Source organism: Hemitrygon akajei, unplaced genomic scaffold, assembly GCF_048418815.1.
Source record: "Hemitrygon akajei unplaced genomic scaffold, sHemAka1.3 Scf000045, whole genome shotgun sequence".
Taxonomy (NCBI): domain Eukaryota; kingdom Metazoa; phylum Chordata; class Chondrichthyes; order Myliobatiformes; family Dasyatidae; genus Hemitrygon; species Hemitrygon akajei.
Window position 1 is genome coordinate 720,911 of NW_027331931.1, and position 23,858 is coordinate 744,768.

A 23,858-nucleotide genomic window follows, 5' to 3' on the forward strand; every position below is an offset into this window, starting at 1 on the left:
GGACTAGTGGATGACTCCCATCCACTCCATAAAGTACTGGTTAGGCACAGAAGTGCATTCAGCCAGAGACTCATTCCACCGAGATGCAACACTGAGCGTCAAAGGAAGTCATTCCTGCCTGTGGCCATCGAACTTTACAACTCCTCCCTCGGAGTGTTATTCCACTTGGAATAATTTATTTATTATTATTTAATTATGGTTTTATATTGCTATATTTCTACACTATTATTGGTTGGTGTGACTGTAACAAAACCCAATTTCCCTCGGGATCAATAAAGGATATCTGTCTGTATGTCTGGTGTGCCTCAGGGAACTGTTCTGGGACCTCTACTCCTCGTGATTTTTATAAATGACCTGGATAAGGAAGTGGAGGGATGGGATAGTAAGTTTGCTGATGACACAAAGTTTGGGGGGATGTTGTTGATAGTCTGGAGGGCTGTCAGGGGTTACAGCAGGACATTGATAAGTTGCAAAACTGGACTGAGAAGTGACAAATGGAGTTCAACACTGATAAGTGTGAGGTCATTCATTTTGTTAGGTCAAATACGATGGCAGAATATAGTATTAATGGTAAAACTCTTGGCAGTGTAGAGGATCCGCGGGATCTTGGGGTCCGAGTCCGTAGGACTCTCAAAGCTGTTACGCAGGTTGACTGTGTAGTTAAAAAGGCATAAGGTGCATTGGCTTTCATCAACCGTGCGATTGAGTTTAAGAGCCAAGAGGTAATGTTGCAGCTATATAGGACCATGGTCAGAGTCCACTTGGAGTACTGTGCTCATTTCTGGTCGCCTCAATACAGGAAAGATGTGGAAACCATTGAAAGGGTGCAGAGGAGATTTACAAGAATGTTGCCTGGATTGGGGAGTGTGCGTTATGAGAATAGGTTGAGTGAATTCGGCCTTTTCTCTTTGGAGCGATGGAGGACGAGAGGTGACCAGATAGAGGTGTATAAGGTGATGAGAGGAATTGATCGTGTGGATAGTCAGAGGCTTTTCCCAGGGCTGAAATGACTAACATCAGAGGGAAAGTGTTTATTACACAGAGAGTGGTGAGTGTGTGGAATAGGCTGCCGGGGACGGTGTTGGAGGCTGAACCGATAGGGTGTTTTAAGAGACTCCTGGACAGGTAGATGGACCTTAGAAAACTAGAGGGCTATGGGTAACACTAGGTAATTTCTAAGTTAAGGACATGTTCGGCACAGAATAGTGGGCTGAAGTGCCTGAATTGTGCTGTACGGTTTCTATGAAGATGCATTTTGTGTCAATAACTGATTTGGAAATGTTGGATTTGGTCTCTTAGCCAAATAGTGGACACAGTTTGGGAACAACTGGGTTCCAAGTATTGGTCCCTACAACACCCACTGGGACATCTTACAGGCCCAGGAAGGGTCTTTAAACAGACCGACTACCAGAACAGACGAAGACCACTCGGCCCCTCCAAACCGTCCTGTCATTCAATAAGTCCTTGGACGGGTCCATTCGCCCCCCACTTTGCTCGGACCATTGGCCCCACTTGTAGGTCAATAGACTGCCGGTTTGACCCCCAATGTGGTGAATCCCTCTGCTCGCCACCACTCCATCTTTCCAATAAAATGCAACCCCCCCCCCCTTCCTTTCCCTGCTGGGTTCATTCCCTCCGTCCCCGGGGATTCGGCCAGTGTTCTCCTCCTACCTCTCAGCGATACATCAGACTCCGGCCGCAGGGGACGCTTCAGAAGCGGGAAGAAATGGAAAGAAATCAAAAAGCGGGACATTTACTTTGAGGTTTATCCCGCCGAGGAAGCGGGGGAGACGATCTCTCGGCTGTTTCGCCTGTACTATTGGGTGTAATGAGTAATTGACATCGCTTCGCACCAATGGAAATAACGCAGCACCTGAATCCTCTGTTTTTCTGGGGGCCATAATTACAACCGTTGCTCTATAGATCCCACTGAATAAAGTTGAAATTTCAAAGTTTAAGTCGGAAAAGGGAGAGATTAACGGCGGACAGAAATCGACTGTGTCTTACATGTCCATGAGCGAGAGGCGGAGTCCTGTGTTAAATGTTTAACCATCACGGTGACTGAAGGCAGCTGCAGGTTCATGAGGGACTGTTACTGACAGATTCTGCAGTTCTTGCGGCTGTTTATCGCACCCAGGACTGAAACCTGGTCACTGAGCATTGGAGGAGTCTGTTCTGCTGATGTTAGCCTTAAACTAGACTGGTGTTTAATATTGTGGATCTATGAAAGATAAATCAGTTCTGTATCAAGTCCCGTGTCTCAGGTACTTACTGTCTCTACCACACTCACGAAGCAAACTAGGGAGGCCACTCGGCCCATCTGGTCCCTGCCCATATTTCTGTTCCATATCAGTATATGAAAATCTACCCTTGCCGTTCCCCTCTCACTCTCCCTGAGATGACAGGTTGCCCACCATGTAACTTACTCTAGAAAATGCTTAGAAAATGCCTACTGCATAGCCACCTATTTTCCTAAGCTCCGTGTACCTATCTAAGAGTCTCTTAAAAGACCCTATTGTATCCGCCTCTACCACCATCGCTGGCAGTGCATTCCACACAAACACCACTCTTTGCTTTAAAAATCTTAGCTCTGATATCTCCTCTGTACCTACTTCCAAGCAGCTTAAACCTATTCCCCCTCGTGTTAGCCGTTTCCGCCCTGGGAAAAAGCCTCTGTCTATCCACACGACCAATGCCTCTCATCATCTTATACACCTGCATGAATTCCCTGCATGATTTTCCCCGGGCTGAATAAGACGATGAGCTCACTGTGGTTTTGACGTTCTTCAGGACTCTGGACGAAGTTGGTTAAACTCCTTCTTCCCTGCTCTTTTCAACGTTTTGGGTCATTTTCACCAATTTTAAAGGACTGTGCCTCAGACAGCTGGGTTGTTGGATTTGTTACGTAGCAGCAGCAACAGATCACTAACGGAGTCTGGTTTCGATGTTAAAACCACTATCTTCATTAGTATCTGCTCCAAATATAAAAGATTAAATGAAATAAACAGAAGTTAACAGTGTAATGCGTATATATAGCTCCCAAACTATCAAGCTTGGGAAACAATGCTTAAAGTCTTAAGATGGTAAAATAGAAAAGTTCAGTAATCCACGGAAAAAGTGAGTGATAGGAGAGATTTGTAAATCCACACGAACGTCTAGAGAGAAGGCAATTACGAAGAATTCCACACACATTCCACGCTGGGTAAACGAAACAACAGTCGCTGAAGATCTTATCCGTCGATTAGTTCCGAAATCCTCTTAGAAATATCACCAGGTGACAGTCACAGGAATATCGTCTTCAAGTGGTTACCACAGAACACCTCGATTCCAGGTAAGGGCCCACAAAAGTGATACCACAGGATACTCCAGCAAATCCACACATATGGATGATACGAAGTGACAGTCACACATCCGTTGTGCACTGCGTGCCGATGATCAGATCAACCCAACCTTTCGGGCATGGAAGAGTTGCAGCCTAGAGCAGTCACACGCTGAAGTTCCTACAGCTTGTCTCCCTCTCCCTCTCCCGCTCCCGCTCCCTCAGGCTGCCGCAGCTTGTGTCTGACGTCACAGCCCCGCCTCACTCAGGCACTTAAAGCGACACTCAAAGTAAACGAACCTGCGGTCTCGTAACACAATGCGCCTCTGAAGTCTGACAGCAGACTAGCGAGTGAATCTTCGATGGTGCAGAGTCAGAAACCGAAGAGTTGCCAGCCCGAGTCAGGCTTTGGGGCTCCAGAGAGAGATGGGGTCTAGAGTTTACGAGGAGGAGGAGGAATCAGACCAGCAGGATATGACTACAAAAGAAACATCAGAAACATTTGGAAACTGGTTGACTGGAAAAAAAGGTGGTTAATTTCTGCAAAATACTAGTGGAAATCAACAGATGAGGCAGAAAATGTGAAGAGGAATAAATAGACAATGTTTAGGCCGAGCCCCTTCAGCATGCCTAGCCTGTGTACTCCGCTGCTTAGTTGCTCTCTGAATTGCAGAGTTCCTCCAGCATTTTGTGTGTGTGCGTCTCTGTATTTCCAACAACTGCAGAATCTCCTGTGTTTTTTAACTGCATTTTACTTTGGCATTAGATACACGTTGGTATTGAGTATATTGTTTATGGGAGCCACTTTCTGCGTTAAAACAGCTGCTGATTTTTCTATACACACGAAAAAGAATGAGGTATGGACAATGAACCGGTGCTTGCAGAAATGTTTAATGGCACCCTAATTACCCATAATGCGGTGCGTTAAAAATTTCGCCTGAAGTGCCCTAAAGCACCGAGGAAATGCGCAGGCGTCAGGCTGATGACGTCCCCGAGTATCACGCATGCGCGCAGTACCCTGCAGGCCTTGAAAATGTCGGGCGCAGGTAAGATCGATTCTCTCCGATGTTATATTAAACACCGACTTCAGGACGATTCCTGTGAAATCCAGTCACGGTGGCCAGCAATCCCGGAACAGTCCTGCCCTCTTCCCTCTCTCTCAGACCCACGATCTGTACACGGGCCCCGGGGAGCTTCCGGCTGATGAGGGAATGGGAACCGATGGATCTCTCAGACAGAGCTGAGCTCCAGCTATCTAAATGCAAGGATTAGGAACTCAGAGGAAGGGAACAAAATCTTTTGCATCAGCAGTAGAGAAAATTAGCTTTGTTCCACCTCCAATCAGTAACAAGAGAAAATCTGCAGATGCTGGAAATCCAAGCAACACACACAAAATGCCGGCGGAACTCAGCATTAGTACTCTTTTCCTTAGATGCTGCCTGGCCTGCTGAGTTCCTCCAGTATTTTGTGTGTGTGCTGTTTGTTCTACCTCCTCCTGTTCTGAACTTTTCTACAGGTGAGAACATGTTTTGTCCCATTCTCTCTGGGTACATGGTAATATCAAAAACCTTTGCCCTTGGCAACAAGTAACTTTCACATCACAAATGTGCCAGACTCCAATGGGACAGACTACTACCCTTCCCTTCACATTCATTGGCATTGCCATAATCGAGTTCATCACCGTCAGTCATCTGGAGAGGGTTCAAGGGAAATATTTATGTACAACACAGAAACTGCTGTTACCTGTCTGTATTGTGGTGATGCAAAAGTTGCTGGAGAATTTGCAAATGGGAAGAAGTGGAGTGAAATTTGGAAATCTGACTTTTTAAAGCGTCATTTAGCAAACAAGTCACATATGGACAGTGTGCAAAAGCTCTGGCGAGAAAATCCTTCATAACCCGCTATAGGCCTGCTACATAGGTTGTGTGAGAGTGCAGATGAACTCGATACAAGCCAGAGGAGATCAAAGTTTTTATCGACAGTGATTTGCTAGCTGTGAAAATGAATACCTCTCTATATAAAATTCTCTGTGCACACGTTTTTGCACACGGGATTTGATCGAGGTATTTAAAATGTTGAGAGGGATAGATAGACGGAGTTGACGTGAATAGGCTGTTTCCATTGAGAGTAGGGGAGATTCAAACGAGAGGACATGATTTGAGAGTTAGGGGGCAAAAGTTTAAGGGAAACACGAGGGGGTATTTCTTTACTCAGAGAGTGATAGCTGTGTGGAATGAGCTTCCTGTAGAAGTAGTAGAGGCCAGTTCAGTTGTGTCATTTAAGGTAAAATTGGATAGGTATATGGACAGGAAAGGAGTGGAGGGTTATGGGCTGAGTGCGGGTAGGTGGGACTAGGTGAGATTAAGAGTTCGGCATGGACTAGGAGGGCCGGAATGGCCTGTTTCCGTGCTGTGATTGTTATATGGTTATATATGGTTATATGGTTGTCACTGGGTAAAAAAAAAAATACACGGTACATGATTTATGTGCATCCTTGTCATTACAAATTAGAGGGGACATTGGTGGGAAGGTGGGGAGACCTCCAGTGTTGTTGATGCCCTCACCTACAAGATGTGTATCCAGCTGCATTTTAAGGAGTTGGAACTGGAAATGGATGAATTCCGGATCATCCAGCAGTTGGAGGGGGTGATAGATATGACATGAAGAGAGGTGAGTTACACCCAAGGTGCAGGACACAGGAAACTGGGTGAGAGTCAGGAAGGGAAATGAGGTTAAATAGCCATCACAGAGTACTCTTGTTGCTATCCCACACAACAACAGGTGGAACACTTTAGAAAGTATTGGGGTGATTACCTGGCAGAGGAAAGTCAAAGGAGTGATAGGGGATTCATTAGTTAGGGGAACAGAACAGGAAGGGGACTAATATCCTCGTGGTAAGAGCTGCGAGAGCAAGTGTGGTGGAGGGGGGTGCTGATGTGGTTAAAATGATTTGCAGGGAGAATGGGAGCCAGAATGACAGGACAGATAGTGGAGAGGGTGATTTGAATTGAATTGACTTTCTTACATACATATACATGAGGAGTAGAAGTCTTTACGTTACATCTCCATCTAAATGTGCAATGTGTAATTTATAGTAATTTATAATAAATAGTTTGTGCATAGAACAGTCAGTATAACATAGATATGCAATTGTATCAGCATGAATTAATCAGTCTGATGGCCTGGTAGAAGATGATGTCCCGGAGCCTGTTGGTCCTTTTGCTGTGGTACCATTTCCTGGATGGTGGCAGTAGGAACAGTTTGTGGTTGTGGTGAATTGGGTCCCCAATATCTTTTGGGCCCTTTTTCCACACCTGTCTCTGTAAATGTCCTGAATAGTGGGAAGTTCACATCTACAGATGCGCTGGGCTGTCCCACACCAATCTCTGCAAGTTCCTGAGATTAAGGGAAGTACAGTTCCCATACCAAGCAGTGATGCAGCCAGTTAGGATGCTCTCAATTGTGTCCCTGTAGAAAGTCCTCAGGATTTCGGGCCCCATTCCCAACTTCTTCAACTATCTGAGGTGAAAGAGGTGCTGCTGTGCTCTTTTCACAACACAGCCGGTATGTACAGACCATGTGAGATGCTTGGTGATATTTATGCCGAGGGTCTTAAAGCTGTTCACCCTCTCAGCCCCAAATCCTTTGATGTCAACAGGGGTTAGAGTGTCTCCATTCCTCCTGCAGTCCACAATCAGCTCCTTTGTTTTTGTGACAATGAGGGGGAGTTTGTTTTCTTGACACGTCAGATGTTGTTCAGACCTCAGACAGAGTCAGCAATCAAATGGTTGAGCCTGGTGCGATGAATGTGCTGAGCTGTGTTTATCACAATGCAAGAAGCATCGTAGGAAAGCCCGATGAGCTCAGGACAGGGAATTATGATATTGTAGCCATTATTGGGACTTGTTTACACCCAACAGTCTGAGGGATTTAGAGGAACAACTTTGTAGAGAGATTGCGGACCATGCGAAGGAACAAAGGATAATTCAGTAAGTGATTTTAACTTTACATATATTGACTGGAACTCCCATAATGTAAAAGGACTAGATGGGGTAAAGTTTGTCAAATGTGCCCTTAATCAGTACGTAGATTTCCCAACGTAGAAATGAGCAATAAGCTGTTAGGAAATGATCAGGGCTGGTGACAGAAATTAGTGATCATAATGCCATGAGATTCAAAGTAAATATGGAAAAAGAGAGGTCTGGACCATGGGTTCAGATTCTAAATTGGAGAAAGGTCAATTTTGATGGTATCAGAAAGGATCTGCCAAGTGTGGTTTGGGACAGGTTGTTTCCTGGCAAAGGAGTACCTGTAAGTGGGAGGCCTTCAGATGTGAATTTTTGAGGATGCAGAGTTTGTATGTGGCTGCCAAAATGAAAGTTGAAAGGTAACTGGTCCAGGGAACCTTGCTTTTGAAGAGAAATTGAAGCCTCGTATATTTTGTTCCTCTAAATGCCTCAGACTGTTGGGTGCTACCGAGACCCATTAATGACTACAAATCATGATTCCACGCACTGAGCTCAGCTGACTTTTTTTGTTGTCTTCTTTTGGTTTCTCGAAGCTTCCGAATAGTTTTTGTTCTTTTGTTTGCCCTCTCTTTGACATTTATGTTGGCTTTGGCTTCTCATTTTAGCCACAGTTGTGTCCTCCTGTCTTTCTAATGCTTCCACTTCTGTGGAATCACTCAGCTCCCGAATTGCTCCAGAAACTCCAGCCACTGCTGCTCAATTGTCACTCCTACCCTTTCCCTTCCAAACAAGTTTGGCCAGCTTCTCTGCCATAGAAACACGGAGAAGTTCAGTAAAGAAACAGGCTCTTTGGCCCATCTAGTCAATGCCAAAAAAGCATTTAAACTTGCAGTGTGATCTGGACCAGCTGGCAAAATGGTTTGAGAAATGGAAAATGGAATTTAATGCAGACAAGTGTGAGTTGTTGCACTTTGGTATGAACTTTATTCCTTGGAATGTAGAAGATTGAGGGGAGATTTGATTGTGATAGAGGGGCATAGATAGTGTAAATGCAAGTTGGCTTTCTCCACTGAGATTGGGTGGAACTACAACCAGAGGCCATGGGTTAAGGGTGAAAGGTAAAATGTTAAGGGTAACATGAGGGGCAACTTCTTCACACAGACAGTCATCAGGGTGTGGAATGAGCAGCCAGCACAAGCGGTGCATGCAAGCTCGATTTCAACATTTTGTGTAGGTACCTGGATGGTAGGGGTATGGGAGTGGGCAGATTAAATAGTTCAGCACAGACTAGATGGCCCAAAGTGCCTGTTTCTGTGTTGTAATTTTCTATGACTGTGACAATAATACAAAAATTCACTCTAAGTCCTTTTAACAGCTGTGCAGACCAACCATTCATCTCAGCAGGAATTTTTTATATGGCGTTAAAACTGTGGCACTTTAAGTTAATAATACATAAAAGAAAATCCCAGATGCACATCAAGAAAGACTATTTGCGTGAGACTGTTTCAGTTACTGTGGGGCCAGGCACCCATGCAGTTCAGCAGGAGGGGGGAATAATACCAATGGAGAGAGTCAAACTAAGGCTCAAATTGGAGATGGCAGAAATGCTCCTTTCTGATAGAGACAGGAAGAGCATCAGGGAATTGATGGTCATTCCAGAAACCAGCACTCTGCCCAGTCAGGAGATGATATCTCTTCTAACTTGTGTTGAACCTCACTGTATCAGTGTGATACCAGATCAAACCTTGGCAACTCATGTAATCTCATCTGAAATGTTGTCCTAAACCCATTGATGGATTTTGTAAATCTTTTTACAGGTTAAAAATGAGAAGGAATTTGTCTCCAGGAAGCACAAACACGGCACACCAGTTTTGTTGTCTCTGTCTAGATATTTAAGAAGTGGAACAAGGGATCCTATCGACCATCCTTCCTGCTCAGACTGTGGGGAAGGATTCACTCGGTCATTTGACCAACTGGCAACCCATCATTTTACACAGGAGAAAGGCCTTTCACCTGCTCAGACAGTGGGAAATAATTCACTCGGTCATCTCAACTGAAGGTACATCAGCAAGTTCACACTGGGCAAGGCCATTCACCTGTTCTGTGTGTGAGAAAGGATTCAGTTGGTCTTCCCACCTGTGGACACACCAGTCAGTTCACACCACACTGGGCAGAGGCTGATCATCTGTTGAATTTCTGGGAAAGGATTCACTCAGTCATCTGACCTAATGCATCACCAGCGAGTTCGCACAAAGGAGCAGCCGTTCATCTGCTTGGTCTGTGGGAAGAGATTCACTCAGTTATCCAGCCTACAGAGACATAAGCGAGTTCACACTGGGGAGAAGCCATTCACCTGCTCAGTCTGTGGAAAGAGATTCACTGATCCATCCAACATGCAGAGTCATCAGCGAGTTCACACTGGGGAGAAGCTGTTCACCTGTTCAGAATGTGGGAAGAGATTTACTCAGTCATCTCAACTACAGAGTCATCAGCGAGTTCACACTGGGGAGAGGCCGTTCACCTGCTCAGTCTGTGGGAAGAGATTCACTCATTCATCCACCCTACAGAGACACCAGCGAGTTCACACTGGGGAGAAGCCGTTCATCTGCTCAGAATGTGGGAAGGAATTTACTCAGTCATCCCAACTACACAGTCATCAGCGAGTTCACACTGGGGAGAAGCCATTCACCTGCTCAGTCTGTGGGAAGGGATTCACTGATCCATCCAACCTACAGGGTCATCAGCGAGTTCACACTGGGGAGAAGCCATTCACCTGTTCAGAATGTGGGAAGAGATTAACTCAGTCATCCCAACTACAGAGTCATCAGCGAGTTCACACTGGGGAGAGGCCATTCACCTGCTCAGTCTGTGGGAAGAGATTCACTCATTCATCCACCCTACAGAGACACCAGCGAGTTCACACTGGGCAGAAGCCGTTCACCTGCTCAGTCTGTGGGAAGAGATTCTCTGAGTTATCCCAAGTACAGAGTCATCTGCGAGTTCACACTGGGGAGAGGCCATTCAGCTGCTCAGACTGTGGGAGCAGATTCGCTCAGTTATCCAGCCTACAGAGACATCAGCGAGTTCACACTGGGGAGAAGCCGTTCATCTGCTCAGAATGTGGGAAGGGATTCACTCAGTCATCCCAACTACAAAGTCATCAGCGAGTTCACACTGGGGAGAAGCCATTCACCTGCTCAGTCTGTGGGAAGGGATTCACTGATCCATCCAACCTACAGAGTCATCAGCGAGTTCACACTGGGGAGAAGCCGTTCACCTGTTCAGAATGTGGGAAGAGATTTACTCAGTCATCCCAGCTACAGAGACATCAGCGAGTTCACACTGGGGAGAGGCCATTCACCTGCTCAGTCTGTGGGAAGAGATTCACTCTGTCATGCAACGTACAGAGACATCAGCGAGTTCACACTGGGGAGAAGCTATTCACCTGCTCAGTCTGTGGGAAGGGATTCACTCACTCATCCAACCTTCAGAGTCATCAGCGAGTTCACACTGGGGAGAAGCCGTTCACCTGTTCAGAATGTGGGAAGAGATTTACTCAGTCATCCCAACTACAGAGTCATCAGCGAGTTCACACTGGGGAGAAGCCGTTCACCTGCTCAGTCTGTGGGAAGAGATTCACTCATTCATCCACCCTACAGAGACACCAGCGAGTTCACACTGGGGAGAAGCCGTTCATCTGCTCAGAATGTGGGAAGGAATTTACTCAGTCATCCCAACTACACAGTCATCAGCGAGTTCACACTGGGGAGAAGCCATTCACCTGCTCAGTCTGTGGGAAGGGATTCACTGATCCATCCAACCTACAGGGTCATCAGCGAGTTCACACTGGGGAGAAGCCATTCACCTGTTCAGAATGTGGGAAGAGATTAACTCAGTCATCCCAACTACAGAGTCATCAGCGAGTTCACACTGGGGAGAGGCCATTCACCTGCTCAGTCTGTGGGAAGAGATTCACTCATTCATCCACCCTACAGAGACACCAGCGAGTTCACACTGGGCAGAAGCCGTTCACCTGCTCATTCTGTGGGAAGAGATTCTCTGAGTTATCCCAAGTACAGAGTCATCTGCGAGTTCACACTGGGGAGAGGCCATTCAGCTGCTCAGACTGTGGGAGCAGATTCGCTCAGTTATCCAGCCTACAGAGACATCAGCGAGTTCACACTGGGGAGAAGCCGTTCATCTGCTCAGAATGTGGGAAGGGATTCACTCAGTCATCCCAACTACAAAGTCATCAGCGAGTTCACACTGGGGAGAAGCCATTCACCTGCTCAGTCTGTGGGAAGGGATTCACTGATCCATCCAACCTACAGAGTCATCAGCGAGTTCACACTGGGGAGAAGCCGTTCACCTGTTCAGAATGTGGGAAGAGATTTACTCAGTCATCCCAGCTACAGAGACATCAGCGAGTTCACACTGGGGAGAGGCCATTCACCTGCTCAGTCTGTGGGAAGAGATTCACTCTGTCATGCAACGTACAGAGACATCAGCGAGTTCACACTGGGGAGAAGCTATTCACCTGCTCAGTCTGTGGGAAGGGATTCACTCACTCATCCAACCTTCAGAGTCATCAGCGAGTTCACACTGGGGAGAAGCCGTTCACCTGTTCAGAATGTGGGAAGAGATTTACTCAGTCATCCCAACTACAGAGTCATCAGCGAGTTCACACTGGGGAGAAGCCGTTCACCTGCTCAGTCTGTGGGAAGAGATTCACTCATTCATCCACCCTGCAGAGTCATCAGCGAGTTCACACTGGGGAGAAGCCATTCACCTGCTCAGTCTGTGGGAAGGGATTCACTGATCCATCCAACCTACAGAGTCATCAGCGAGTTCACACTGGGGAGAAGCTATTCACCTGCTCAGTCTGTGGGGAGAGATTCACTCGGTCATCTGACCTACGGAGTCATCAACAAATTCACACTGGGAAGAAGCTGTTCACTTGCTCAGAATGTGGGAAGAGATTTACTCAGTCATCCCAACTACAGAGTCATCAGCGAGTTCACACTGGGGAGAAGCCGTTCACCTGCTCAGTCTGTGGGAAGAGATTCACTCATTCATCCACCCTACAGAGACACCAGCGAGTTCACACTGGGGAGTAGCCGTTCATCTGCTCAGAATGTGGGAAGGGATTCACTCAGTCATCCCAACTCCAGAGTCATCAGCGAGTTCACACTGGGGAGAGGCCGTTCACCTGCTCAGTCTGTGGGAAGAGATTCACTCATTCATCCACCCTACAGAGACAACAGCGAGTTCACACTGGGGAGAAGCCATTCATCTGCTCAGAATGTGGGAAGGGATTCACTCAGTCATCCCAACTACAGAGTGATCAGCGAGTTCACACTGGGGAGAAGCTATTCACCTGCTCAGTCTGTGGGAAGAGATTCACTGATCCATCCAACCTACAGAGTCATCAGCGAATTCACACTGGGGAGAGGCCGTTCACCTGTTCAGAATGTGGGAAGAGATTCACTGATCCATCCAACCTGCAGAGTCATCAGCGAGTTCACACTGGGGAGAAGCCATTCACCTGCTCAGTCTGTGGGAAGGGATTCACTGATCCATCCAACCTACAGAGTCATCAGCGAGTTCACACTGGGGAGAAGCTATTCACCTGCTCAGTCTGTGGGGAGAGATTCACTCGGTCATCTGACCTACGGAGTCATCAACAAATTCACACTGGGAAGAAGCTGTTCACTTGCTCAGAATGTGGGAAGAGATACATTCGCTCTTCCACACTCCAGAGACATCAGCAAGTTCACACTGGGGAGAAGCCGTTCACCTGCTGAGAATGTGGGTAAGGATTCACTCTGTCATCTCAACTACTGGCATACCAGTCAATTCACAATGGGGAGTGGCCGTTGTTATGAATCCCTAGGTTTTGTTTGCTGTGGACTGTTATTTCGAGAGAGAGGGAGCGATAGAGATTAAGAAGGTGAATCAGTCTGACTTGCAGCTTGTTTACATCGCTCGCAGTTTGTTTAGTTTTAACTGAGGACACAGACACTCAAAGTCAGACGTAGACGAAGGAGGAAAGATGGAAGGATCGAAACCAGGGAACTAGTGGCCAAGGGTCACTGTTTGGAATTCTCCTATGCCCAGAAGGGTGGGTTAATTATCAATTCAGCATACATCAAATGTGTGGTTGTTACCTTGTTTGAGCTATAGGAGTGGATCTGATTTGGGGTATCCTGTGAAGACCACTGATGTGTCAACCCTTGCCTGGGTGTGGTGTGGTAATTCATTTGAAGACGATACCCCTTGTGACAAGTCACTTTGAGTGATAATTAGTATGTGAATTTGGAAAGATGACAGATAAAATCTACAGTGACTGTTCTCTTGTTTTACGACCATGGAACCTGTGGAATTCGACATAATTGCCTTCTCTTGACATTTACCCTGGATTACAAATATCTCTCTCATCGCCTATTCTGTGGTTGAACTGAACTTTCATACTTTACCATCTCAAGACTCCAAGCCTTGTTTCCCCCAAGCTCAATAGTTTGGGAGTTTTATTTATACACATAAATACACATAACACTGTTAACTTCTGTTTATTTTGTTTAAGTTACTATTGTTACGAAGGATGAACAGCTCTGATGGGCAGAAGGGTGCAGGGTTGCCCATGTCCCCCTCCCTTGGGAGAATTACAAACCGTTACTCTTGCCAGGCTGCTAATGAGAGAGAAAGAGATGGAACTAAAACATACTTGGACTGGAATATTTGCTTCAGATAAGGGAGAGATAACCCAGGGAGGAAGAGACTTGTTGTTCCACCATATTATGACTCCTGTAAAACTTATGGCTCCGGAGAGGGCTGTTTACTTGGTACTATTCTGTTCATTAAAATTCCTCAGTGGACAGCCGGAGTGGGCTGGTTTGATGGGCTAAGCCATTCAAAACTGATTGACACCTGAGACCCAGTGAGTAGGGATAAAAGAGAGGTCTGGGGAGACACCCCTCAGACGCACCAAGAGACACACTAGTGAGCACTGCTTAAGTGTTGGAACCCACGAGAAAGTGTGGGGCCTTGGAGACCCAATGAACGATCGGTCAATTTTAACTCATAGTGTTTATAGCGAGGCCGGTGTGGCCTTGTGTGTGTGTCCACCCTTGCCTGGGTGACGAATCCACCATAGAAGAACGGTCTAGCTAAAGGACAGAGGGGTCATACCTAAATGGCCACAACAACACATCGACTGATCAAGATTGTAAAGGAAGGTTTGACTGGCTGTCACTGTTTGCTCACTCTCTCTCTCTCCAACAATTACAACACATCGACCAACAACTACCTCAGTACGTATGAACTGAACTGAACTTTATATTCACATATGACAATTCATTATCCCCGGACATCGATAGAGCTTGTTTATTATTGATTATTATTATACCCACACTTTTAGGTTTAGTATTGCTAACGTGTATTATCTGTATATTTGCATTGTTGATATTGATTTGTATATTTTACTAATAAACACTGTTTTGATAATAGTACCAGACTCCTATGGATACTTCTATCTTTGCTGGTAAGACACCCAGTTACGGGTACGTAACAAATTGGGGCCTCGTCTCGAGATTTGATACCAAATTGGGGGGCCAGTGAATCGGGCTTTAAGTCCATTATTTGTTCTGGTTGCGTGGGTAACCAGATGGGAAACCAGCAAAGATGGATATAGATGAATTTATAGAAAACTCGACTTTGAAGGTGCTAGAGAGTGCCAAAAAGACGGACTTGGTGAATATTGCAAAAGGTTTAAATCTCCCAGAGGTGAAGTCGTCAATGAAAAAGTGGGAGATACAGAGGGCCATAGCCCAGTATTATATATCCGAGGGTGTGTTCACGCCGGGGGTATTGGAACTTATCCCTGAAAAGAAACCAGTTGTTGGGGTGGTTCAGTTAGAGTTGGAAAAATTAAGGTTGGACGCGGAACAGAAGAAAAGGGAGAATGAGATCCTGCTAAAGGAGTTAGAGGCGCAAAGGGAGCGGGAAAGAGCTGCCTGGGAGGCACAAAGGGAGAAGGAAAGGCTGAAAGGGAGATGGAGGGAAGGGAAAAGGAGAGAGATAGGCAGCATGCGCTGGACATGGAGAGGTTAAAGCAACAGGGAAGAGACCGAGGGGAAGGCTCAAGAGAGGAGATTAATATTAGTAGGGAGTTTAGGTTAGTACCTCCGTTCAAGGAGACAGATGTTGATAGTTACTTCTTGCATTTTGAAAAGGTGGCAGTGAATCAGAAGTGGCCCAGAGATCAGTGGGTGGCGTTGTTACAAAGTGCATTAAAAAGTAAGGCTCAACGGGCATATGCAGCATTGTCCATGGACGTGTCTGAGGATTATGAGCAAGTAAAGGAGGCTATCCTTCGGGCCTATGAGTTGGTACCTGAAGCGTATAGACAAAAGTTCAGAGATTTAAAGAAACTGTGGAATCAGACGTATGCAGAGTTTGCCTATGAAAAGGGTGTGCTCTTGGATCGCTGGTGTGCTGCAGAAAAGGTGGAGGAGGATTTCCATCGTTTCAGGGAGTTAATTCTGATTGAGGAATTTAAAGGTTATGTTTCGAATAATATCCGGATGTATCTGAACGAGAAGACGAATAAGCCTTTATCGGAATTTGCCAGGTTCGCAGATGAATATGCCCTAACCCACAAGACGAAGTTTTCCTCAAATAAGAGTTACCAGAAAGACAGTAGGGACGGTAAAGAAAGTCCACCGACTAAGGTAGAGAATAAGCCGGGAGCTAGTGGTAAAGGACAAGCAGGCTGGCAGGAAGGTTCCTGGCTTGACCTGTTATAATTGTGGAAAGGTTGGTTATATTGCATCTAATTGCTTTGCTCCGAATAAGGAGACAGGAAAAGGGAAAATGGCAGTCCCTACAGGGTGTATTGAGTCGATCAGCAAATCGACGAGGAAGGCAAAGGTAGATAGAGTACGAGAGGGTCGTGAGAAATTTATTTCAGAAGGGACGGTGCCTGTGAAAGAAGGAGAGACCCCAGTTCCAGTGAGAATCTGGAGAGATACTGGGGCTGATCAGTCATTGATCCTAAGTAAGGTGCTAGATTTTGGTCCTGAGACTGGAGAGGTAGTTTTAAGAGGTATAGGAAAAGGGACAAGAAGCTGTGACTTTGCATGGGATCATTTTTAAATGTGACCTGGTATCTGGACCAGTCGAAGTAGGGGTGCGGTCAGAATTACCGAGAGACGGCGTGGACGTCCTTCTTGGTAATGATTTAGCAGGTGGTGACGTGTATTCAGCAATGAAACTGACAAGCAAGCCTGTGAGGGCTGAGGACACGCCCCTGGATTCTTAGATCTATCCCGCATGCGCAATCACTTGCAGCATGTCGAGAAAGGTGGCTGAGAAAGAAGACAGTTTAAATGAGTCCAGTGTTGATTTGGCTGAGATGTTTTTACCGACCCTGTACCAAGAGGGGTTAGGGGATGGTAAAGCGGAGAATAGGGAGGTGAAAGAGGGTAAAGGAGAGGAGGTAGACCTACCCTTAGCAAGGAGAGAATTTATAAAGGAGCAAGGACGTGACGAGGAGCTTGTGGCATTGAGGGAGTCAGTTCTTTCTGAGACAGAACTGGCTAAAGAACCAGAGGGTTACTACCTGAAGGAGGGAGTGTTGATGAGGAAGTGGAGGCCGACCACGGTGCCAGTCGATGATGGCTGGGCGGTAGAACATCAGGTGGTAGTACCGAAGGTGTATCGGGATGAAATTTTGAACTTAGCTCACAAGGGACCTCTAGGTGGACATTTGGGAGTAAGGAAGACAGTGGATAGGGTTATGAAAGATTTCTATTGGCCAAAAATGAGGAAGGATATTGCTGACTATTGTAAAAGGTGCCATGCGTGTCAGGTGGTAGGAAAGCCGAACCAGGTTATCCCCAAGGCACCTCTCAGACCGATACCCGCTTTTGAGGAGCCTTTCTCCCGAATCGTTGTGGATTTTGTGGTACCTTTGCCTAGAACAGCGACTGGGCGGCAGTACGTCATGACCATGATGTGTGCCGCTACACGATTTCCAGAGGCTGTGCCTCCGGGGTATGTTAGGACCCCTGCGGTGGTGAAGGCCCTCATTAAATTCTTTACCACAGTGGGGCTACCTAAGGAAATACAATCGGATCAGGGGAGTACATTTACATCCAGAGCATTTCAGCAAATGATGACACAGATGGGAGTTAAACAAATTTTAGCTTCTGCATACCATCCGGAATCTCAAGGAGCGTTGGAAAGATTCCACGCTACACTAAAGACTATGATTAAAACTTACTGTCAGGAAGACGTTCGAGACTGGGATGATGCATTACAACTTCTGTTATTTGCAGTGAGGGACACGGTTCAGGAATCTCTGCGGTTCAGTCCGTTTGAGCTCGTTTTTGGTCACAGGCCCAGAGGACCTTTAACCCTACTTAAAGAGAAGTGGTCTAGCCCGAACGTTCAAGTCAGTGTGATTGACTATGTTTTAAAATTCCGGGAAAGACTCCATAAAGTATGCGCCTTGGCAAAGGAAAATTTAAAAGGCTCCCAGACGAGAATGAAACAATGGTATGACAAACGTACCCGAGAGCAAGAATTTCACGTGGGCGATAAGGTCTTGGTCCTATTCCCTGTAGTTACCAACCCCCTACAGGCGAGGTTTCAAGGACCATACAAAGTAGTTAAGAAAATAGACTCGCTGAACTATGTGATTGAAACCTCTGATAGACGCAAGCCGAACCAGTTGGTTCATGTAAACATGCTGAAAGGTTATCATGAAACGACCCCCGCGGAGGTCGGTGCAGTCACGAAAACTGATGAGGTAGAGAAGAGTGTTGAGGAGGAACCAGAGCGTTTTGAAAAGGTAAGTATAATACCCACCAGACTAGAGAACTGTTATTATAGCCAACCTTGCTGATAAAGTCAATCATTTAGAGCCTGAACAAAGAGAGCAGTTAACACAGCTCATTAAACGGCATACAGATTTATGTCCAGATGTTCCAAGGAGGTGTAAAGGAACAGAGCATGATGTCATCGTTACCTCGAACCAGCCTATTAAACAATCCCCTTCCCGGATGAATTTGGAAAAGAGTAAGCCAGTAGAAAAAGAAATTGAGCATATGCTAGCTGCTGGTATAATTCGTGAATCCTTTTCTGCGTGGGCCTCTCCCTGCGTGGTAGTACCGAAACCGGACAGTACCATAGGATTCTGTACCGATTACAGAAAGGTGAATGCTGTCACGCAGACAGATGCTTACCCTATCCCTAGGGTGGACGATTGCATTGATAAAATGGGGAAAGCGAGGTACATCACTAAGATTGACTTGTTAAAGGGATACTGGTGCGTTCCTTTAACGGACAGGGCTCGAGAAATTTCAGACTTTGTCACCCCATCCGAGTTTTACGAGTACAACGTCTTGCCGTTCTGAATGAAAAATGCACCAGGGACATTCCAGAGGATGATTGACATGGTGATAAAAGGGTTAACAAATATCAAGGCTTATATTGACGAATTGGTAGTTTGGAATGACACCTGGGATGAGCACATTGAGGCTGTAGAAAACCTGTTCAAAAGAATGTCTGCAGCCCAACTTACAGTGAACCTTGCAAAGAGTGAATTTGGGCATGCCACAATCACCTACTTGGGGTATGTGGTAGGGCAGGGGCAGTTGGATCCTGTGCAGGCAAAAGTACAGGCTATTTCTGAGGTTCCTCTACCAACAAATAAGAGAGCCTTAAGAAGATTTTTGAGCATGGTGGGGTACTATCGAAAATTTTGTAAGAACTTTGCTGATATCGCCCTCCCGCTTACAAAACTACAGAAGGAAGAAAAATTTGAGTGGAACAATTCTTGTCAGGATGCTTTTGACAAGTTAAGAACCATACTGTGCCATCACCCTGTGTTAAAGGCACCTGACTTGTTAGAACCTTTCTCCCTGGGTACCGATGCAAGTGATGAGGCTGCAGGGGCAGTCCTATTGCAGAAAGCAGGGGATGGGGTGGAACACCCGGTAGTATATTTCTCTCGGAAGTTCAATGTGCACCAGAGGAATTACTCTACCGTAGAAAAAGAATTGTTGGCACTTGTTTTGGCAATACAACACTTTGAAGTGTACATTTGTTCAGCACAAAGACCTTTAATTGTTTATACAGATCACAACGCTTTGGTATTCCTGGCTAACATGAACAATAAAAACAGGAGATTATTAAATTGGAGTCTGATGCTACAAGAGTTTGATATTCAGATACAACATATTAAAGGAAGTGACAATGTAATCGCTGACTGTTTATCTAGATGCTAAGTGAAGGTATATCTGTATTGCTTTATAGTTAAGAACACTTCTGTTTTTTTTTTGCTAAACTCTGTAATCAAGTAAAACGCTGTACTGGTTAATGTTCCCCTTTGGTGAAAATTCCTAGAAGGATGGGGGTGTTACGAAGGATGAACAGCTTTGATGGGCAGAAGTGTGCAGGGTTGCCCATGTCCCCCTCCCCTGGGAGAATTACAAACCGTTACTCTTGCCAAGCTGCTAATGAGAGAGAAAGAGATGTAACAACAACATACTTGGACTGGAACATTTGCTTCAGATAAGGGAGAGGTAACACAGGGAGGAAGAGACTTGTTGTTCCACCATATTACGACTCCTGTAAGACTTATGGCTCCGGAGAGGGCTGTTTACTTGGTATCATTCTGTTCATTAAAATTCCTCAGTGGACATCCGATTTGATGGGCTAAGCCATTCAAAACCGATTGACACCTGAGACCCAGTGAGTAGGGATAAAAGTGAGGTCTGGGGAGACACCCCTCAGACGCACCAAGAGACACACTAGTGAGCACTGCTTAAGTCAGGGGTGTCAAACTCATTTTAGGTCACGGGGCGGATTGAGCAAAATGCAGCTTCATGCGGGCCGGATCAGTCGGACGCGTGCGAACGCAGCTTTCGTTGCCTCCGTTTTTTCAGCCTGCTCTCATGTGTCTCAGTCTCTGCTATTACTACAAAGTGTTTCACTTTACAAATTCCGTTTCTTATGAAGAAGACTGCCGAGCAAGACTGCCGAATAAACACTAAAAACCCTGAAAACCTGGTACCTGAATAAACTCAGCATTAGCCATATCATACGCCATAGGCGCTTCGATTACCGGGGCCAGCTTTAATAGTAATTAGATATTATCTCGCGGGCCAAAGATAATTCCACCGCGGGCCGGATTTGGCTAAGTCCTGGGTGGAGGGCTCCAGGTCTGTTTAAGTTGTGCAAACAGGCCTAGCACTAGCTTCCTGCACAACCACACCACCTACCACAGGACTGGTGGCAACATCTGGGGATTCAGGGTTAGACACAACTTCCACCCGGATTCCCACCCCTATTTGGGACTCCCCCGCATCTACATTCCCTGCCCTCTTGGGGGAACATTCCCTTCTCCTCTTCAAGCCGGAGGAGCACACAGGTGCGGGATTCACCGATGGAGCGTTACTCTCCGCTTCCATCACCCCGTCCGACTGTGCACTTCCCCGAGTCTCCCGCTCCACTTCAGGGCAAATGGGCGTGAGCTCTGCGGTCTCAGAGGCCGACCTCTTCATGTGTTTGGAATTCTTCATCACTTTCCTTCCCTGCACAAGCTCCAACCCGTCCCTCGCCTGAAACTCCCTGTACGTAGCCTCAAGATCTCCCACCTGAACCACAGGGGTAGGAGCAGAGACTGGAACAGACGTAGGAATACGGACAGGGGCCGGCACAAATGTAGGAGCAGGAATGGGATCAGGGGCAGAGGTAGCTGGGGCACTAGTTCCCGAAGTGGACTCCCTGGGTTTTCGGGTGCTAGGACAGTCCCTCCGAAAGTGCCCCACCTCCCCGCACGCATGACACCGTGGACGCTCAGAGCTCCAATACACCTGATAATCTACCCCCTCGTGCTGGACAGTAAACTGGCCCTCAAATTCGTCCTCCTTTTCCAGCTTCATGAATACCTGTCGCCGGAAAGAGATTACGGTACGGAGGGTGCGTCTCCTGAATTTGTGCCTGATGGCAGTTTTCTGACCTTACTCGCCCCAAGCGTGCTAGTGCGGGAAGCAGGTCCTCGTTGGGGATGAAAGGCTTTACGTGACCGAGGACGATGCGTTGTGTGGGAGCTGTCACCAGCTCCATCTGTAAAAAGATGTTCTTCACCGTGATCCCTCTACTGAGGGCCCGATGCACCAACTCATCATTCCTCAGATAAAACACGGCCTTCCAGAACTCTTTCTCAGTGGCCAAAACACCATCTCTCCCCAACAAGTCCTCCATAGCCTCCGCGCACTTTTCCAGGGTAGTTCCAGTTCGCAAAATACATTGCACCCCGCGTTCAACTTTCACCGACCGAAACAGGGCGTTGTCCGAGGCTGGAGATGCAGCCGCCTTTGTCTAACTCCCCAAAGGCCTGCAACTCCGTGGAGAACGGCCCGGCATGCTGACACTATGTCCAAATCTAGAGATATACGGATGTGCCGGTTATAAAGTCCTGGAGCGAGTTGAGTAACTGGCTGGAAAAGTTTGTACTCGACAGTACCTTGCTGGCTCCGTGCCAGAAATTCCAACTCCAGGAAAGGCTCCGTCGGTCCTGCAGAACTTCCAGGCCGTGAGAGGTCGAGACGTCTCAAACGATATTTCGGCTCCTACACCGAACGGGAGTCACGACGATAAAGGTGGAAGGAGGTTGTCCCGATGTCAGTGGGGGAACGACAGCGTTTGTCTCCGGTTTTTGGAGCGACCCGGCTTCCTGGCGAGTTGCCAGCGGCCACAGCTGGGAGCTACGCAGTTCCCAACCGTCAACGAACCCCGTCCAAACTGGCAGAAAAACTCCAAACGAAGCTTCCACACTAAACCAGCCGCTCACTTAGATGTTCAAGAGACGTTTCAAACCAATTCCAAGTAACTCGCGACCTTCATACGGCAGTTTTTCCTCGATTTCTCCCAGCGCATTCAGAGCAGCTCCACTCTGTGTCACACCCCGGGAGTGTGTGTTGTGATAGAGTGGAGGAAGATTCACTCCGTATGTGATCTCGGGTGTGTGTGATGGGATAAGTAGTGGGAACTTCTCTCTCAGTCTGATCCCGGGTGTGTGTGATAGGACGATTCAGAGGGAGCTTCACTTTGTGTCTTACCTCGGGAGTGTGTGTTGCAACGGTGTAGAGGGCAATTTTCTCTGTGCCTGATCCCGGGAGTGTCTGATGGGATGGTTTTGAAGGAGCTTCACTCTGTCCTACCCCAAGATTGTGTGATGGGACAGTGTGGAGGGAGATAAAATCTCTGTCTGACCTCGGGAGTGTCTAATGGGAGAAGTGGTGTGAACTTCTCTGTGAGTCTGACCCCGGGTGTGTGTATTGGGACGTTATGGAGGTAGCTTCATACTGTCTCTGACCTCGGGCGTGTGTGATGGGAGAAGTGGTGGGAACTTCTCTCTGAGTCTTACCCTGGGTGTGTGTATTGGGACGATGTGGAGGTAGCTTCATACTGTCTCTGACCCCGGGAGTGTGTGATGGGACGATGAGGGGGGATATTAACTATGTGTCTGTCTCCGGAAGTGTGTGATGGGACGGAGTTAATGGAGATTCACTTTGTGTCTGACCCCGGGAGTGTGTGATGAGATGGTGTGGAGGGAGCTTCACTCTGTGTCTGATCCCGGGACTGTGTGATGAGATGGTGTGGAGGGAGCTTCACTCTGTGCCTCTACCCTGGAGTGTGTGATCGGACGGTTTGGAGTGAACTTCTCTCTGAGTCTGATCCCGCGAGTGTATGATGGGACGATGCAGAGGGAGATTCATTCTGTGTCTCACTCCGGGAATGTGTGACGGGGCGGTGTGGAGGGAGATTCACTGTGTGTCTGACCCCGTGAATATCTGATGGGATGGTTTCGAGGGATCTTCACTCTGTATCTGACCCCAGGAGTGTGTGATGGGACAGTGTGGAGGGAGATTCAGTCTGTGTCTGACCCCGGGAGTGTGTGATGGGAGAAGTGGAGGGAACTTCTCTCTGAGTCTGATCCCGGGTGTGTGAAATGGGACGGTGTGGAGGTAGCTTCATACTGTCTCTGATCCCGGGAGTGTGTGATGGTACAATGCATAGGGAGATTCACTCTGTGTCTCACCCTGGGAATGTGTGTTGTGACTGTGTGGAGGGACATTCAGTCTGTGTCTCACCCTGGGAGTATGTGATGGTACAATGCAGAGGGAGATTCACTCTGCGTCTCACCCTGGGAGTGTGTGATGTGATGGTGTGGAGGGAGATTCACTCTGTTTCTCACCCCAGGAGTGTGTGATGGGACAGTGTGAAGGGAGATTTACTCTGTTTCTGACCCCGGGAGTGTGTGATGGGACAGTGAGGAGGGACATTCAGTCTGCGTCTCACCCTGGGAGTCTGTGATGGAACAGTGTGGAGGGACATTCACTCTGTGACTGAACCCCGGGTGTGTGTGATGGGACAGGCCATCTTGACCCTTCTCGTCCGTGCTAAACGCTCACTCTCTACCGTGTCTCACTGACCTGCACTCATCCCATAACCATCCATTCCTTTCCTGTCCATATATCTATCCAATATTTTTTTAAATA

The 23,858-nt window shown here is 47.1% G+C and overlaps 2 protein-coding genes across 2 annotated transcripts in view; both read left to right on the forward strand.

Moving 5' to 3' along the window:
* LOC140720570 (NACHT, LRR and PYD domains-containing protein 3-like) overlaps window positions 1-23,858 on the forward strand; it is a 395,705-nt gene that overhangs the window by 246,550 nt on the left and 125,297 nt on the right. The gene's annotated exons all lie outside the window — the stretch shown is intronic.
* On the forward strand, window positions 9,681-22,186 carry LOC140720560 (uncharacterized). Its single transcript, XM_073035397.1, is given in 4 exon segments — window positions 9,681-13,058; window positions 17,156-17,340; window positions 17,686-18,139; window positions 21,818-22,186. Coding segments are annotated over 4 exon segments (4,386 nt in total).